Here is a 19,053-nt window from a genome sequence, read left to right on the forward strand (position 1 = left end):
GTCGACATCAATTTGAGGGGAGATGTCAATCGGGAAGTACAAAATCAGACAACTAAATTAGAAGTTTTTTATAATTAAAAGCTTCCTTATTTTCAATCTCTTTATTCTGACTTATTTTCCTTTTAACTGAATATTTAGATTAGGAATATATATTATTGAGTTAACTAAAATAGATTATGCACTTTATTTTGTACTTAAAATAGATTGTGGGATTGTTATTTAATGGAATAAAAGCAAAGAGAAAAGGCAATCGAGTTTATTCAGTATTCAGCATATTTTTCTCAAAATTTTGACAGTAATATAACAGTAGTGATTTTTGTAAATGTTGAGAGAGAGAGAGAGAGAGAGAGAGAGAGAGAGAGTTAACATCAAACATAATATCTGGACTCAAAGTTAAGTATCGTAGTGATCCAGTAGGATGGTTATATAAGGACGGATTAAAAAAGCTTCTGTAGAATCAGTTAGAGCTTTGGTATAAAGTGTTTGAGGATTGGTTAGAGATTTGCATTCTTTCATACCAGCTTTAAGTAGAATGTCTTTCATAAAGCTTGCTTGATTGAAATGATATCCATAGGAAGTAGTTTGAAATGGTGATACCGAGAAAGGTAGATACAGCGTCCCGGAATTTCGTGGAAAGGGTTTGCTGTAAATCTTGCTGAAGTTGCTACATCAAACAGTTGTTATTTCCTGTTAATAATATATCATCTGCAAAAAGTAGAAGACAAAGTATATGAGACCGATGATGGTAAATGTAAAGAGACGAATAAGTTTACTGATGTAAACCCCAAATTCGAGAAGATGTTAGGTGAAAGTTTGATTCCATTGTGTTGGTGTCTGTTTAAGTCCATAAATAGATTTCTGTAAAAAACATAAATGATTAGGATGCGCGATATCTTTCTGACTTGGAGGTTGATGCATATAGATATTTTCTTGAAGTTGACCTTGGAGAAAAGCATTAAAGACATCCATTTATATTATTTTCCACTGAAAATGGAGTGTGATAATGAGAAGAATTCTTATAGTGGGAATATTTGCAACTGGAATTAAAATATATTGCATAATTAAGTCCATATTCCTTTTAATATCCCGAAGCTACTAATCTTGATTTGCACCTAGCCACTGATCCATCTTTATTTCATTTAATCTCGTATGTCCATTTGCTTTCCATTATTGGCTGACCTACTGGTGTAGGAACAAGTGTCTAAGTGTTCTGTTTTAGCAAAGCTTGAAACTCCTCTCTCATATCTTGTTTCCAATTATTGTCGTTAGTCGCTTGTTTGTAAGTGATGGGTTCAGTTTGGACGGATAGGACATGGAGCAGATTAAATATGTGTGGTTGGATAGAAATCCCCTTTGGGGTCAAGTAATCATGGTGTGCTTAGGTGGAGGTGGTTTTTCAGTGAGGGCTTCAGATAATTGGCTGGTTTACGATGTGGGCTCAGTTTGAGGTGGAGCTAGAAGAATTGTAGGGACTGTGCGAGTAGCAGAGTTATTAGGAGGTAAAGTTGTTTGGTTAGTATGTATGATGGAGTGGGGAATGACAGTGAGTGGAGAGAATGTGCTAGGAGGTTGCTTAACATTAGCCAGCAGTTGGAGTTGATTGTATGGAAATTTCCTTTAATTAAAGTTACATGACAAGAGTGGTGGGATCAGTATATTTATAACCTTTATTGTGAGTGGGATATCCAAGAAAGACACAAGGTAAGGATGCTGAAGTTTGTTTCTGTGAATTGGTGGTAACCAACGATAGCATTGGCAGCTATGGTTTTTTGGATGATTGTAGTCAGGTAAATAGCCATAAAGGAGCTGATCTGGAGATTTATAAGCTATGACTTTGGGTGGTAGTTGAATTATCAGGTCAACGGCTCTAAGAACTGTTTCAAGTCAATGGGATGGAGGAATGTTGCAGTCTGCTAAGTGTGCCCTGGTGGTTTCCAAAATAAGTCGGTGCCTTCATTCAGCTATGTCATTTAGCTGTGGGGTATGGGGACAGCTCGTTTGATGGAAACTACTAGATGTATTGAGTAGTCTTTAGAATTTATGGCTAATATATTCACCCCTATTGTTTGTCCGTATAGCCTTTGTTATTTGATTGAATTGAAGTTAAACTTCTTGTTTGAAGTGGGAAAAGTGAGCAATGACTTCATATTTGTGTATCATTGGATTCATCCAAGTATATCTGGTAAAGTCATATATGAAAAGTACAAAATATATGTATCCTTGAGCTGGAGTGGTTGGGGATGAGCCCCATATATCTGAATGAATTAAGGTTAAATGTTTACATCGAGAATCGAGAACTGTTAGAATTAGAGAAAGAACTACGATAACATTTAGTTTTAACACAAGAATCACAAAAAAAAGAAATTGTTTGAAATATGTGAACTTTATTGTTGTTTAGTTATAAGTTGTAGAGTTGGTTGACTAGCGTGCCCAAACCTCTGATGCCAATGATTCGATGTAGTGGTGAATTAATACTTGAGGATTGGTGTGAATGTAATACAGTCCATTACTGCAGGGACCTTGAAGGAGAAGCTGCTAGGTAGCCTGTTCTTTTTTTTTTTTTTATATCCGTTAGCATAAAAAGTAAAAAAGTAATGATGCAATCATTATCACGAGCTACTTGAGAGATAAGATCAAATTATGAGATATTTGAGGAGTGTGAAATAAGTGGTTGAAAGTTAGCTTACGATTGGGGGGGCAGGTACTACATTGAATGGGAATTGTGTTCCCATTGCCAACCATCACACCAACGGTAGACCTACAGTATGTCGAGGAGGGTAGTGCGATTCCCACCACCACCACCCCCCCTGAATTTCAGAATTTAACTAAATAAGCACACATCTTCGGGTTTTGCCCCTATTGAAGATTACTTTTGCCCCTTTGATGGCCTAGCGACGCCCCCTGTTGAAAATTACCTCGTTACATATATATGTAAGGTTGATCTCATATTTTTTTTTAAATTAAATACTAATGCTTTAATATGATATAAAAGAGCTACGTTAAATAAATATATAATGTAAAATTTAGGTGTTACTTGTATAAATATATAACATATATGTAAAAAATTAAATATGAGGTGTAAGCCATCTTATACATATCTATGACAATATATATTTTACATGTGATATAAAAGATTTAGGTGGTATTAATGTAAAAAACAACATTTAGGTGTTACACATGTAAATATGTAAGAACTGTGTTACATCACATGAGTTATTTTTTTTTCCCTTTATAAGTGTTTCAAGTAAAAATTTTAATGACTTTTTAAAATTTAACTTATTTAAGTTTTTCATGCAAAATCAATATGTTAAATTCTTTTTCAATTCTATAAATACTCTTCTAACACAATAAAATCATTAAAGAGAAAACAAAGATTAATTTATTTTGGTGCAACTTCTATCATGAAAAAAATTCATTTTCTATTTCTTAGTCAAATATTTCCTTTTTCTAACAAAATTTAATAGTTATAAAAGAAATAAAAAATAATATATTGAAAAAATAATTAAAATAGATTGCAAAGTAATTCTATTTTTTTAAAATAATATAATATGTGTTATCAATCAAAATCTGTACCACACCAACATTCAAAAAAGATTTTTACATATTTACATAATATATAAATTATCTAAACCAAATTTAAGTGAGAATATAATATCTCGCGCAATATTTCTCAAATAATAATATAATACAATTTCGCGCCAAACTCTAAATAAATTTCAAGCTCCGCACAGCTCGCCCTAAAAAGCTCATCACTTTTAGTTTCTCGTTACCTTTCACATCTTCCGTCTACAGCCGCATCCTTCGCCGGAGAAACAAATTTCCTCCATGGAGCCTTTCTTCCACCTCCTACGTGCTCGTTCGTACCGGTACTTGTGCCGTCGTTGCTGCACCACGGTAGTGATTGATCCTTTAACCGCAGTCAGACTTTTCTGCCCCATCTGCCGGGAGAGCTTGATCCAGCAATTTGACACTCCGAGCACTTCTCCTTCTAGCTCACCCCCCCTCAATCTCCCAGCCCCGCCTCTCCTCCCTAATATCCCCTCTAGGCGCACCTACATGTCCCGATACGCCACATTTGAACGTCGGGATCTTAGTAATGATAACTTACACGTTATATTACTACCTGGTTTTTTCAGTTGCCCCTATCCCAACTCTCCACCCTTTGTCACCCCCTTGCCCCAAAACCATTCTGTGATTACTTTACAAATACTGCAAAACTACATAGACTATTGCGCCAACAAAGGTGCGATCATCCATTGCACGGTCCCGTACCCTCAAGCCTACCCTGTAATGGATGATCTCATCAGATTCTACGGCCCTCGGTTCGGCCCTCAAGCTGCGTCAATGCCGCCAGATCTAACGGTGACTGAAGATTTTCTTGCTTCCGTCGACTCAGAGTGCTCCGTGTGCATGGAAAGTTTCAAGGTCGGGGATGTGGCGATCCAGTTGCGTTGCAAGCACACACACCACAAGGAATGCATTGCACCATGGTTTCAAATACAGAACTCGTGTCCACTTTGTCGGAAGAGCAGCTTGCCCCTTTGGTGGAAGAGCAGTACAGGTGGTGATCGAGAGTCGGATTCTACCGTGGGAAGATTTAGCGTCGTGCTGCAGTGGCCGATCCATTCGGAGGGGGAGCGAGAAGGAACAGAATTAGTGTTATTCCCAGATTCAGCGGCCCTGCTTGAGGCTCTTGCAAAGGTACTTTTATGTTCTTTTCTATACCCGCATTACATATTTTATTTATTTATTTTTTTTTAATAGAAATAGGATTTTTAAACTCAACCTCTCGATCCCTTGTGGTTCTGTCGTGGAAAAAATCAAGGTACTAATAATATGACAAGTCAACAGGAAATTTTATTATCTTCTAGTAGTGTCATTAATCAACTTAACATATTAAAATTGAACAACAACTCTTGGTTTAAGCTTTCCATATGAACTCTCAGGAAATCATTTCTTTTTCAGCCCGATTTACACCAGTTCACCTTTCTTAAAAACCATAACTTCCATGGGCTTGTTGGTCTGTTTCAGGTACTTGATTTTCTGCTTAACAATTTCCTTCCTCACCTGCTCAAGTATTGAACCCCGACATCCATGTTAAGTGCAACAGTGGGCGATATGGAGACCAAATCCAAAGGCGTGAGTGGATTACACCAATACACAATCTCAAATGGACTGCGACATCTAAACTAACAAATATAATAGTTATAGATAGGTAAACTCCACCGGAGGAAGACCCAAGTCCCACCGCCTAATGTTCCTTATCAAAAACATCAAAATATACTTCCCAAATTGTGATTTACCCATGTTTGCCCATTTGCCTAAGGGCGACATGTTGGACTGAATCAAAGCTTTGAAACTAACTCACCCCATTAAGTGATCCAAAAATGATAAAGAAATTTTACATCTATGTCAGAAGTAATGCTCTTGGTGCATATAGCAAAAATGCCGACGTGAATCTCAAAGGGATCGAACGGCTAACGATGGAGACCCAGCGATCGAAGTTTCGAGCCAAAGAGCAGACATTGATAAACAAACAATCGATGACCTCCACAGACCGAAATCAACTGACATACGCAGATTGAAATCAGCCGATACACCTGTCAACCGACAAACCATCGATCGAGAGAACACAACCGAGTGATCGAAAGACTTTATCGATCAATTGGATTCCTTGAAGGAAGAAACCCTGATGCATATGTTCGGTCGACATAGCGATCGAACTCGGAGCGTCCGAAGATCAACAAACATTATAATAATGTTTGTTGATCTTCGGACGCTCCGAGTTATAACCGTTATAATTGTCGACCGAACATATGCATCAGGTTTCTTCCTTCAAGGAATCCAATCGATCGATAAATTCTTTCGATATAGTAATATTCATTCGACATACACGTCGATTTGGTTATTTGGGCAGTTATAGTAACCATCCCCTTTTTTCATGTAATTTTATTTTGGGAACCCTATGAATGGACGATCATGCCATAAATGAAGACAGAACAAACACACATTCTCTCTCTCTCTCTCATTCTCTCAGCTCTAACTCTCGGGACGTGTTTTTCGAAAGACAATTTAGGATTTAACACCTGGGTATACCATATAGACGAACTACAACCCATTAATCTTGAAAGACTTGGTCATGTTTTTTCTACAAAAATAGCACTCAAACAATGCTTTTTATAAATCGGAATTAGATGTATCATATAAAAATTTACAATTAATTATAATTATTGACACTGGTTTAGATAAAGAAACACAAAACAATAAAAATAAAAAAATCAGCTAGGGTTATCAAAATAATTAAGTTTTATATATATACAAATACACACGCACATAAAAATATATTAAATTATATTTAAATAATGTTTTAATATGGGTAATAAAATTTAAATCTCTCCCCAACCCTTAATATCCTAAGGTTGCATGACTAGAGTTATCAAAACCACTATTTGTTCGCGAATAGTTTGTGTTCGACTCGTTGAGCCGATCATGAACATATTTTTTTTTTGTTCGGAATATAAACGAGCCAAACATGAACAATAATATTTTTCAACGAGCTGAACACTAGCTGAACCTGGACTTGCTCGTGTTCGGCTCGTTTACACAACTAGTGGCATTCACATACATACCACTCAATTTCTATGAATTTACAAATCTTACACCAAAATTTTAATTTCTCATATTTATATCACCAAACCTCTGGTATCACATTAATAATTATAAAATATATTAGGACTCAAAGGTTGTTATAAAATAGATAAAAATATGATAGAATATATAAGTTGAAGGCAAATATTAAGGGTGAAATTGTAAAATTAAAACTTTGAACAACTTTTAATAATTTGTTGTAATAATCAAAAGCTTAAAAATTACCAAAAAAAAAAGAAAAAACCTTTAAATTAACTTTAGCGCTTCGAAGTGCGTCTCAATAAAATGAAGGAAAGCAGGTGTCACGCGCTTTGCTTGTGAAACGCTCTTTTAAAAACATTTATTCAAAAAACTAATGACAATACATTAATCAATCACTCATAACAAATAACAAAAAAAAAACACAAAACTTTCATAGCTCATCAAAAAATTAATATTCCAAAGTAGTAAACCAAGATTTATAAAATATGAAGCATATATTCACCTTTAAAACAAGCATAGAAAATAATCAATAACATCCAGTTCGGCTATCAATTGAAACAAACATTCTGAACATTGCTGCAAGAAAATTAGTAAGTTATGTATATAAAACAAACAAATATTTAAGTAGTTAACAACAAAAGCTCGGGAATTGCATGGAATAACATTAAAAAAGTGATAAACCTCATCTTTGTCACATACGCCAACATCGGTTGAGCAAACTGAGCAACAAACCGGATGAAAAATCACATTTTCATTATAATCCTGATGAAAATTACCATAATCTGTAAGTCTTTTAGATTTCCTTTTGCTCTTACTCTGTTCTCTTAAGATTTGACCAGTTTTGATTGTGTAGCATACAACAAACATGGCTCTGTACTGGGTGGCATATTTCTCATGCCTGCAGCAAAGTTCAGTCAAGAACTGTAGAACACTTAAACATTTTGTAAAAAAGTTGAAAGAGAGGAATTGAAAAGTGGAAATGAAAATAGTAAGGGACTAGAAATTAGCTTTTACTCACATTTTTATTAATAGGTTTTTTTTTTGTTAGTTAGATAAACGATACAAGTATTAATTTTTCAAGGATAAAGACTGCAATGATATAAGTACTAATTTTGATTAAGATTAAAAAACATTCAATTTAATTCAAAAGAATAAAAATTGATTGAATAATTAGAGGGGAGAGTTGTACTTATGTAACAATCAAATTACATGTAATACAGTCATGTGGATAGTGGCATAAAGATAAAAACCACAACAATATTAGAAAAACAGATTGAATTTATGCCCAAATGAGCAACCATAAAGTTGATTATGAAAAATATAAAAATAAAAAATTTTATCATATTATAATTATTGAACTTGAAAGAGATGGCCTAGTTCAATGAGAATTAATTTTGCAAGAATAAATAAAAAATAGTTTAGAGGCATCTCAAACATATGTTACGCATGACTGCCTTGTCATTAGTATTAAAAGTAGTTGAATTTGACAAAAAAATTTATCAATCACAGTAAATAAAATCAAATATATATGTTTTGCGTACTGCTGACAACATAATGGAGAGACTTTAATGGAAGATGTGTTAATAAATAATTTTAATAAGTGAGAATCTCTTTAAAATTAGAGCTAAATTGATGAAAAATAAAATTTATAAGAAAAAGGACTCGGAATAGATTAGAAATTGACTGCATCAAAATCAATTAACTGGAACTGAAATTTGAAAGTAGGGAAATTTACAGACATACCACACCATTTTATGTATTTGCATATCTAACACCATATTTACACTTATAACACATTCGTTTTAGTCATGGAAATACATAAGAATTGTGTGGTATGCATATAAATGCCCCTTAAAAGTATAACTCAAAAATGCTGATGATGAAGTATATGTTTAGTTGAGTTACTTGATCAATTATACAAAATATAAGGTTACAGATGATTGTTTATGTTCCAAAAATTAAGTGTGGATTAAAATGGAGAATTGCCTGATGATTACCGTAGGGCAAGAATATCAAAGAGCTTTCAAAGGTAGATCTTTAAATCCACCATAAAGCTGTCTATATTATTTGAAAAAAGTTTTGTATGATAGAAATTCATTTATATAGGGTTTCAACCTCACCATTTGTTTCTAAAACTGAGAACAACTACGCATGCGCTGCCAAATATTAGCGGGCAACAAACAATTACCAAATAATTAGTGTTTAAAGTGGAAAAAAAATAATATTAAAATAGATAAGTGGGTAATGAAAAAAATGAGAAATGATTTTCTAAATAGCGGTGAAAGTTTCACCTAATGCATATAAGGTACTAACATGGACAGAGTTAAATTTTTAGGCATATATAATGAGAGGTACAAAAGGCACAAAGCACTTAAAGTGATAAAGAAGAATAGAAAATTTTGGAGGAAAAAAGAAAAAGGAAAAGTAGACTGAAGATTGCAGGTTTAGCATTTGTGCAGGAAAACTGCACAAACTAGAGTCAACATCACAGGCAAGGTTCATAAAACAAGTTACAAATCATTGGTGCTATCAACTTCTTTCTTATGCTTTCCTATCATCATCCTCCGCCGTAGTCTTTTCAGTAGCAAGCCAACCTCTACATCGAACTTCTACATGATTTACTTGGCTAAATATAGCTCATCAATCTATCAATCTTAGTTGTGACCACAATCTTAGTTGTGACCACTGTGACATAATGGCGATTATTTTCTTAAGTATCCCATTTTTATCTCATTACTTTGTGTCGATCCAAACTATTAAATTATCTCTATCAATGTTCTCTAACACTATTCTTTGTTGATTCTCAATCATTACTCTCAACGAATGCTCTCTATCGTTCCTCTCCATTAATGCTCTGTAACAATACTCTCCCTCAATAATCTCGATTGATGGATCCAATAAGGAACTTGCCCAAGTCTTTTCTAACACAAATCTTGTTGCCAACTCTTTGCATCCAATTCACAATACTATCTCTTTGACAGATTTGACATGATTCCTTACGTCACATGCATACTCATGGCAAAAACTCAAGTCATTACAATCTCAAAGTTTAAATTGACATCTTCTATGCCACGTTAGGTTTGCAAGAGAGTGTGACCACATATATTAACTTATGGTAGGAATCAATACTTGTTATCATTGTAATCTATCCTCATTTTGAAGATATTCACAAATATTGTACTTTCCTTTATGGGTACTTACATACCACCCAAATCATATGCATCTTTACTTTTTAGATTTATACCACAAATTGTTCATATCACATCAAAATTACCCCCATTTCAACTTTTAAATTGGAAATACACCTTTTCATATGTCAAGTGACATGTATGCAAAAACTGAAGTTTATTTGCTAGATATGTAAATACATTGAAATTGAATGGTATGTACGTAAATCTTCCTTTCCTTTAATATCTGCTTCTCTTGCCAACATATAGGCACCTATTTGCTTGAACTAGCATCGCTATGTGCAGTCTTTCATCATTCTCTTCACCTTCTAACAATTAGGGTAAGATTGACTCAACAATGATCACCATGATGATAATAAAGATGAAAAAAATCTTGAATTTAGACTTTAGAGTCACAAAAAAAATATAAATTTTAGATTGCACAAAATAAGAGAAGTGGCTCCTTAATAAGTTGTTTTTTACAAGAAAAAAATGTCATTCAAATATGTCATTCAAATATGACAAAGACAAAAATTGATAAACTTTATCATGCTAATTGAAACTATTTTATGAGCCCCCTACTTCTACAAGACCATTTAGGCAAATCAATACACATAATTTTCTACCCAACTTGCCCTAAACATCAAAACTAATCATGCATAATGACATGAAATTCATGATTCGATCATCCACGAAAGACATAAAAATTTTTCAGGTTGTATTTTAATATACAAACCATACCTCTTGTATGTCAATGGAGAAATGAACCGAAATGACCCTTAACTATTTGCGGGGGTTTCCTTTTATCGTAGGCAATATAAAATGTCTAATTTTGTCATTTAACCCTTAAAATAACAATCAATATAGTCATTCTGTTCAAAGTAATGAAGATCGATTGTAAAATTAATTTATGGTGTTCAAAATGACGTGAAATTTAGAAATTTATATCTTCAATTTTTTAAAAAATATAGAAAATTTTCTTTTTTTTTTTAATGTTTGAGATATTATGTAGGAAAACTATCAATAATAAAAGATAAAGTTTAACATTTTAATATGTATTAATTTTATCACTGACATCTGAAAACAAAGAGATTTTGAAAATAAAATAGACAACCCAAATATTAGAGGAACTAAAATATTTCGATTGTGCATGAATATACCAATACATAAATAAATAAATGAATATATGTATGAGAAATTTAATTATGTATGAAGGACTATATAAATTTTATCAGGACCTCATTTAAATTTACAGCCTATTTTTCAATATTGTACTTAAATTATGTATTTATACTTAATCAACATTGAACATTTAAACATTCCTTTTTATTATTACAATAAATAATTGAGGAAAACAACATGCTAATATGCTATCAAGTTCAAAAAAAAAAAAAGTCTACTTAAATTCAAGTGTCTACTTAAATTCAAGTAATCTCAAGTAATCTTATCTTTACCGTGACATCACGTTGAAAACAACAAATATGGTATTTTATAAATTGACATATATTATAACCTATGTCAAATGACTGTTTTTCTACTCTGTAAAAGAGCAAGCTATCCTTTGCTTTGATCGAAAAAATGAGTAACTTCATTTGTAGAAAGGACATCAACATACACAATATTTTTCCATCTAACTATATATTAACCCTCAAAATATCATTCATTAACTTTTTAAATATGAGATAAACAATATCCTTCTAATACCAAAAAATTAGTCCCATGACTACTTACATGGTGTCATTTTAGTCTCAAAATTTATACAATATCAAATTAGTCCGCATTCTTTTAATTTGAGGGGACTATTTTAGCTCATATTAACCAAACCCATCAATGACCAAGCCAACATTATATGAAAGTATAAACAGTTTTGGCCCAGCCCGCAACAAACACTAGGTTTAACTTAACAGTTTTATCATTATCTGTGCAATTTTCAGGAGCTGTACGCCACAAGCATGCTTAATAGACGTGTCCCTAACAAAACTCCACCCATTAGACTAAAAGACTTCTAACATAACTTTTATTATTGTTGGAATGAAATTAAGCTGTTGGTTATATAGGAAAACAAAAGCTAACACACGGTACACCTCACAAAACACAAGCAAACACACGTTACACCTCACACGTGACAAGTAAATAAAACAATGGACCCCATTTGATACTGGTCGTACTGCCTCTCCAAACACTGGATCCAAATATCCTGAAACTCCTCATCAGGCGCATACAAATCCTCCAACATCTCAAAACCAACAGCTTTACATCTACAAAACACTTTTACTGCATAAGTTTATGAGACCAGTTTGACAAATTTATAATTAGACCATATACTTTAACTTCTTTAAACACGTCTATTACAACTTACAAATCAAGTAGCACTGATTTAATGCGTTGGCAGAGCTGATCAGGCAAAACTCCCTGACTACCTGAGGCTGTAGATATTCTTGATTGTAAATCTTTATGACGTGTATGTAGCTACGAATCTCAGTAATCTACCTTTGTTACGGTTCTCGTCGTATGGAGAAATTGTCTTGCCATTTTGAGCTGATTAAGCTGTACTTCTGAAGCGTACATTTTAAGGTGCCAAAAAGGAACTTGCCTAGGATCTTTCGTTTGGTGGTATTTGCCTAGTTTAAGGACCTAAGATGTCGTTTGATTTGTGATGCTGTGTAAAGGCAAAATTCTTAAAGACCATATGTATTTTCAGAACTAACACCTGCATTGTAATTAGGTTAGTAGGATTTTAGTTTCAAACCTTGCCCCTCATCAGTCACATAGATTCGCTCTGGATGTTTCAATTATTTATTTATTTATTTATATTTTCCAAATTTTATGGGCATTAGGGGGAGAAGAGAGACGATAAACCGGGCAAAAAAAAGAGAATTCCCATCCATTTCCTGCTCCGAACCTAAATTTTATTTTTCGAATTGAATTTTTTTTTACATTGTTTTATAATTTCCAGCTCAACAGGAAGTACGTTGCCACGTCAGTCGCGACTCGCAACTGTGAGTCGCCCCGCCGCTGATGTGGTGACCGCCTATTTCAATTATTTTATTATTATTATTATTATTTTACTTCAAACTAAATCAAATGTGAGAAAATAATCTCCTGCAATTGTTTTATGTCCAATCAACTAATTCTCAAATATTTTAAATAACGTATATTTATTACATCTCCAAGTAGAAAAGAATTAAACCTTTGAAAGCTGGTCTGTTTTAACATGCAGGCAGAAAGGGATATTCGTCATCAGTAAGAAGTTACCGGTTCCAAGCTTTGCTAATTGCATAAATGGTTAGTTCTTTGCTATAGATTTTGGTTATTTGTGCATAAATACTATAGGAAAGACAGTAATAGGCGTCATTACTAAGGTTTTAGGACAGTTTCTTGAGGTAAGTTCATTTACCCCAAAAAAAACGCAAACATTATGGCCGAACTTGGATTGCTATATTGTGCATTTTTTTAACATTTTCTTGCATTTCTTATTTATTATTATTATTATTATTATTATTATTATTATTATTATTATTATTATTATTATTATTATTATTATTATTATTATTATGTGACATTTACATACATACCACATAAATACCATGTTTTTACCTTTATCTGACACCTAAATATTATTTTCTTTTCTTATATCACCCAAATTTTTTTATATCACATGAAAGATATCAAACGTGAAATGCATGTATCTTTTCATACATAGGTAAAGGGATAAATACATATGAATTGAACAATATATATGTAAATCTTCCTTTTTGTTTTTTAAGGGTCATTTACATACTTGACACTCAACTCTTATGGATTTAAGTATCACACACCAAAATTTCAATGTTTGCACGCATAACACCCAATTATTTGGTATCACATACACAATAACACTAAATATATTTTTTAAGCGTTAAATCTATCTTTTCATACATAAGTAGTGTTATGTCTGTAAATATGAAAGTTAAGGTGTGAGATAACTAAATCCATAAGAATTGAGAGCTAAGTATCTAAATTTTTATTTATTTATTTATTTATTATTATTATTATTATTTTTTTTTTAAGGAAGATTTACATACATATCACAATTCTTATGTATTTATAAATCTAACATCTATACTTCAATATATATCTTCAATATATATATATCATACATACCACCCTTTCTATGTCAAGAATGTGCATTTGGAGTATGGTTGTGGTTGTATTTTTTATGTGACATTAAAAATTCGGGATGTATAAATGTAACAATTAAAATACAGGCGTTGGATATGTAAATACATAAGACTTGGGTGGTACGAATGCAAATTACATGTTATAAAGCATGACCTAGGATTCAATAATGTGTCTCGAAAATGAATATTTATGACGATGATTTTTATAATCATATTTAGGGCAACATTTTTTCTTTCCAATTAGTATTAGGGAGATTACATACAAGCCACACAGTTTTGACGAAATGCCTGAGGTTGATATTGTTGGTTAGCATGAAAGGTTAGATTCAATGTTAGATAAAATGTATTGAATTTTTTTTTTTTTTTTTTTTTTTTTTATTTTTTTCAGATTAATATAACACAATAACGCGCGCGCACACACACACACTCAAATTCTTGCTTAAATATCAAACTTTATGGTAAAAACTCAACCCATATTTTTCATTTTAATGAAATTCATAATAGTTTGATTGTGACACGCATAAATATATCAGTTATGTTGTTCAAAAGAATCACAAGTGGTTAATTTATAAATATCAATATGTTATATGGTCGGTATGTAATTATCTCTTTTATTTTTTTAATTTAGTATGTGAACATTTCTAAAAGATGTGGATTCAATGTATTTGTAATTATTTCGGTAGACATGTGCTATCTGATGATTACATAACGTCTCAATTACATGCACTAAAAGTTAATAAAAGCTTCCCCTAAAATTTTATGTCTTAATTTTCAGTTTATTTAAATTTTTTTAAAATTGAAATGTATTTTATTTATAGGGGTATTTATATAGATGACCACAATTCCTATTTACATATCTAACAGCTACTCTTTTTATTTACATCCATAACACTCGAATTCTCAATATTACTTCAAAATTATCATAATTAACGCAGAAATGTATCTTTCCGAAGAGAAGCATACTAATTTTTTTTTTTTAAAAAAAAAAAATTAATTTTCATTATAGCCAAGCTAGCTAGAAAGTTTGAATAGTTTGAATGAATTTATATATAGAATTAAATTAAATTAGGATTTAAAATTTTAATGTTATTCATACCCTTAAAAGTAATTTTTTTTTAAACAAAGACCCATAATTTAACCACGATCCATTAATTTCGTTAAACCCAAAATACACAAGCAAAACCTCAATATGCATATTTATCGAGCTTGAATATGCAATGTGGGTGTATGATCAAGTGAATGCCAAACATGAACGACAAGGTGCCAAGCACATTGAAATCACGATCAGTAGCTATGTGCAACATTTGATGAGTGAGCGGGATATTATGTGTGTCATCCGGACGTCCGGATGACAGGAGGATGAAGCGTGGCGAGATCCACGTCGTCGTCGTTTGCATGTTCAGTTATCGAGCTAAACATTTTCTTGCGCAAGACATTTGAGGGTGAGAGTGGGAAGATACAAATCTTAATTTATTTTTGTGTTAGTTTGTTTTAGCAGAATGAAATTTAAGTTTATACTAATTAAGGGAAACCGATTTAAACATTGGTTATGGTTATCAAGCAAATGAGGCCGAGCTCAGCTGAATGTCATCTTACATTTCATGGTTGGACGATAAATGTAAATTTTTATTATATATTATTTTCTTACATTTCATGGTTGAAAGATAAAGATATATATATAAATATAAATATAATAAAAATCATAATAATACCAATAATAACAATAATAATGATGATGATGATGATGATGACAGAATTACTCTTCCCGCCCAATTTTAAATGTCCAAGAAGCTCAGCAGCAACGCTCGCCTATTTTGGAGCGTCCCCTCCCCTCTCGCCAGGGGAAAAGATATCCTCCACAGAGGCATCAACAATGTTGCTCCGCAGAGGTACTTCTACTGTCATTGCTCCATCACCATCATAATTGATCCATTCGCCGGATTCGTTCTTGTCTGCCCCCATCTGCCGCGGAGCATTGATCCAACACTCTGACATTCCCAAACTCTTCTTCCTCTTCTACAAATAGCTCTCACACCCACAATCTCCCCACAACGCACGTCGACTCCATCACCCGCTAATCCAGCTTCCAACTCCGACATCTCACTCATAATTTCTTCCATGTTATATCAGAACATGGCTTCTTCATTTGTGTTGATGTGGAGACAGACCCACGAAAAACTAAGAAATCTAACCGTTCCCTCCTATATTTCGCGAAAGGATGCATCTCCTCACCTCCCTCATTTCTGAAAGAATGCATCCCTCCGTCTCTTAAGTAAAAGGCAATGGTGAATCAAAATTAGTTCCTTAATTTGCTTGAAGTGCTTCAAGTGGCCGATCATCAAAAAGAGAAGGAACTGCAGAAGAAGAAAAAGGCGAGGCGGATCAACGAAGAGAATATAAAGGTTTTCTTTATTCAGTTTTCTTTTTCTTTGTTCTCCACAATTTTCTTCCTTGGCTTACGGTGGAGAGAAAGAGAGAGACAAAGTGAGAGACTCTTTCCTGCAAGTCAACATGGTCGGTGGGTGTAATTCCTCAAGTAATAAAATTCTCTGCAATTTCGTGGACGTAGGTAATTTCCCGAATCACGTAAATCTGTGTGTTCCGCTGTTTCTCTATTTTCTGATGTGAATTTTCTCATTCTATTTTTGTTTTATCGTCGATCGTTCTATTTCTTTATATATATACCACAACATCGAATAGTTATATCATTTCCTTGTTTATATAAAATTGAGTTATCCCAAAAATAAGTCTTAGTTTCATATATAAATTTTCTCTTCTGTGGGTGTGTCAGATCATATAACATAATATCATTAATAATAAAATTCACAATATTAGCATATTATGGAACACACCACTCATTAATTGTGAAAAATTTTTCATCAGGAAAAAAAATTCATTAATTTCTTTTTCAAATCCCAGTGATTTTTCTAATTCAAGCTTGTACAGATGATCAATAATTTGATTATTACCACCCTTCCTATCTACTATTTCAAAGCCAAATTCTTGCAAAAGAAGAATCCATCTTATAAGTCTTGGTTTTGCATCATTCTTTTTTATTAAATATTTAATAGCAAAATAGTCCGCATGCACAACACATTTGGTTCCAATTAAACTCTTCCCACCCAATTTTAAATGTCCAAGAAGCTCAGCAGCAATGCTCGCCTATTTTGGAGCTCCCCCTCCCCACTCGCCAGGGAAAAGATGTCCTCCACGGAGGCATCAACAATGCTGCTCTGCAGAGATACTTCTACTTTCATTGCTCCATCACTATCATAATTGATCCATCCGCCGGATTCGTTCTTGTCTACCCCCAGCGACCGTGGAGCATTGATCCAACACCCTAACATTCTCATCTCCTATTCCTATTCTACAAATAGCTCTCACACCCACAATCTTCCCAACTCAATCACCCGCTAAGCCACCTTGCAACTCCGACATCCCACTCATAATTTCTTCCACGTTATATCATAACCTGGCTTCTTCAGTTGTGTTGATGTGGAGACAGACCCACGAAAAACTAAAATATCTAACTGTTCCCTCCTATATTTCAGGAAAGGATGCATCTCCTCACCTCCCTCATTTTTTAAAGAATGCATCTCTCCGTCTCTTAAGTAAAAGCCAGTGGTGAATCAAAATTAATTCCTTAATTTGCTTGAAGTGCTTCAAGTGGTCGATCATCAAAAGGAGAAGGAATTGTAGAAGAAGAAAAAGGCCAGGTGGATCAACAGAGAGAATAAAAAGGATTTCTTTATTCGGTTTTCTTCTTCTTTGTTCTCCACAATTTTCTTCCATGGCTTACGGTGGAGAAAAATAGAAAGACAAAATCAGAGATTTTTTCTTGTAAGTCGACGTGGTCGGCGGGTGTAATTCCTCAAGTAATAAAATCCTCTGCAACTTCGTGGACGTAGGCAATTTGCCAAACCACGTACACGTAAATCACCACGTAAATCTGTGTGTTCCGTTGTTTCTCTGTTTTCTGGCGTGAATTTTCTCGTTCTATTTTTTGCTTCATCGTCGATCGTTCTATTTCTTTTTATATATACCACAATATCGAATAGTTAGATCATTTCCTTGTTTATATAAAAATGGGTTATTCCAAAAATAAGTTCCAAAAATAAGTCTAGTCTTAGCTTCAGATATAAATTTTTACTTATGTGGGTGTGTCAGACCATATTACATAATATCATTAACAATAAAATTCACAATATCAACATAACATGGAACACACCACTTATTAATTATAAATATTTTTTCATCAGTAAAAAATTTACATTAATTTCTTTTTCAAATCTCAGTGATTTTTCTAATTCAAATCTGGACAGATGATCAGCAATTTGATTATCATCACCCTTCATATCTACTATTTCAAAGTCAAATTCATGCAAAAGAAGAATCCATCTTATAAGTCTTGGTTTTGCATCATTCTTTTACATTAAATATTTAATAGCATAATGGTCTGCATGCACAAATATTTGGTTCCAATTAAACTCTTCCCGCCCAATTTTAAAAGTCCAAGAAGCTCAGCAGCAATGCTTGCCTATTTTGGAGCGTCCCCTCCCCAGTCGACGAGGAAAAGATGTCCTCCACGGAGGCATCAACAATGCTGCTCCGTAGAGGTACTTCTACTGTCATTGCTCCATCACCATCATAATTGATCCATCCGCTGGATTCGTTCTTGTCTGCCCCCATCTGCCGCGGAGCATTGATCCAACACTCTGACATTCCCCCTGACATTCTCATCTCCTATTCCTCTTCTACAAATAGCTCTCACACTCATAATCTCCCCACAATGCACGTCGACTCCATCACTGACCAGAGGAAAATATGTTGAGATTTTCATATATATTTTATACTGTTTTGATGATATTTCACTTTAAAGAAAGATATTTTTGATGTTTTGTTGCAGGAATGATGAATTAGGGTAATTGGAGCAAAAAGATGCAAAAAGGAGCGAATTTGGAGCAAAAAGTACCAAATGTGAAGAATTGAACTAGGGCGCCGACGACGCCATCGACCCCGACGACGGCGAGATTTTCCCGAGACTCTTGCATTAACACATTAAGATGGTCCGCCGACGGCGCCCCCCCGGCCGCCCC

General features: G+C 33.5%; 1 protein-coding gene across 1 annotated transcript; it reads left to right on the top strand.

The window, feature by feature from the left end:
• Positions 1-3,701: 3,701 nt before the first annotated feature.
• On the top strand, positions 3,702-4,601 carry LOC110034106 (E3 ubiquitin-protein ligase RING1-like). The gene is made up of 2 exons (XM_020738367.1): positions 3,702-4,519; positions 4,576-4,601. Exons 1-2 carry the CDS (start codon positions 3,826-3,828, stop codon positions 4,599-4,601), a joined length of 720 nt encoding a protein of 239 aa, XP_020594026.1. The 5' UTR covers positions 3,702-3,825.
• The last annotated feature ends 14,452 nt before the right edge of the window (positions 4,602-19,053 follow it).

Source organism: Phalaenopsis equestris, unplaced genomic scaffold, assembly GCF_001263595.1.
Source record: "Phalaenopsis equestris unplaced genomic scaffold, ASM126359v1 Scaffold001344, whole genome shotgun sequence".
NCBI lineage: Eukaryota > Viridiplantae > Streptophyta > Magnoliopsida > Asparagales > Orchidaceae > Phalaenopsis > Phalaenopsis equestris.

What these genes read in the sequence shown, in the direction of transcription:
- LOC110034106 (XM_020738367.1), top strand. Translation starts at nt 3,826, where the DNA reads ATGGAGCCTTTCTTCCACCTCCTACGTGCTCGTTCGTACCGGTACTTG. An exon ending in ACAGAACTCGTGTCCACTTT is followed by an intron (nt 4,520 to 4,575) that starts GTCGGAAGAGCA and finishes GGTGATCGAGAG; the next exon opens with TCGGATTCTACCGTGGGAAG.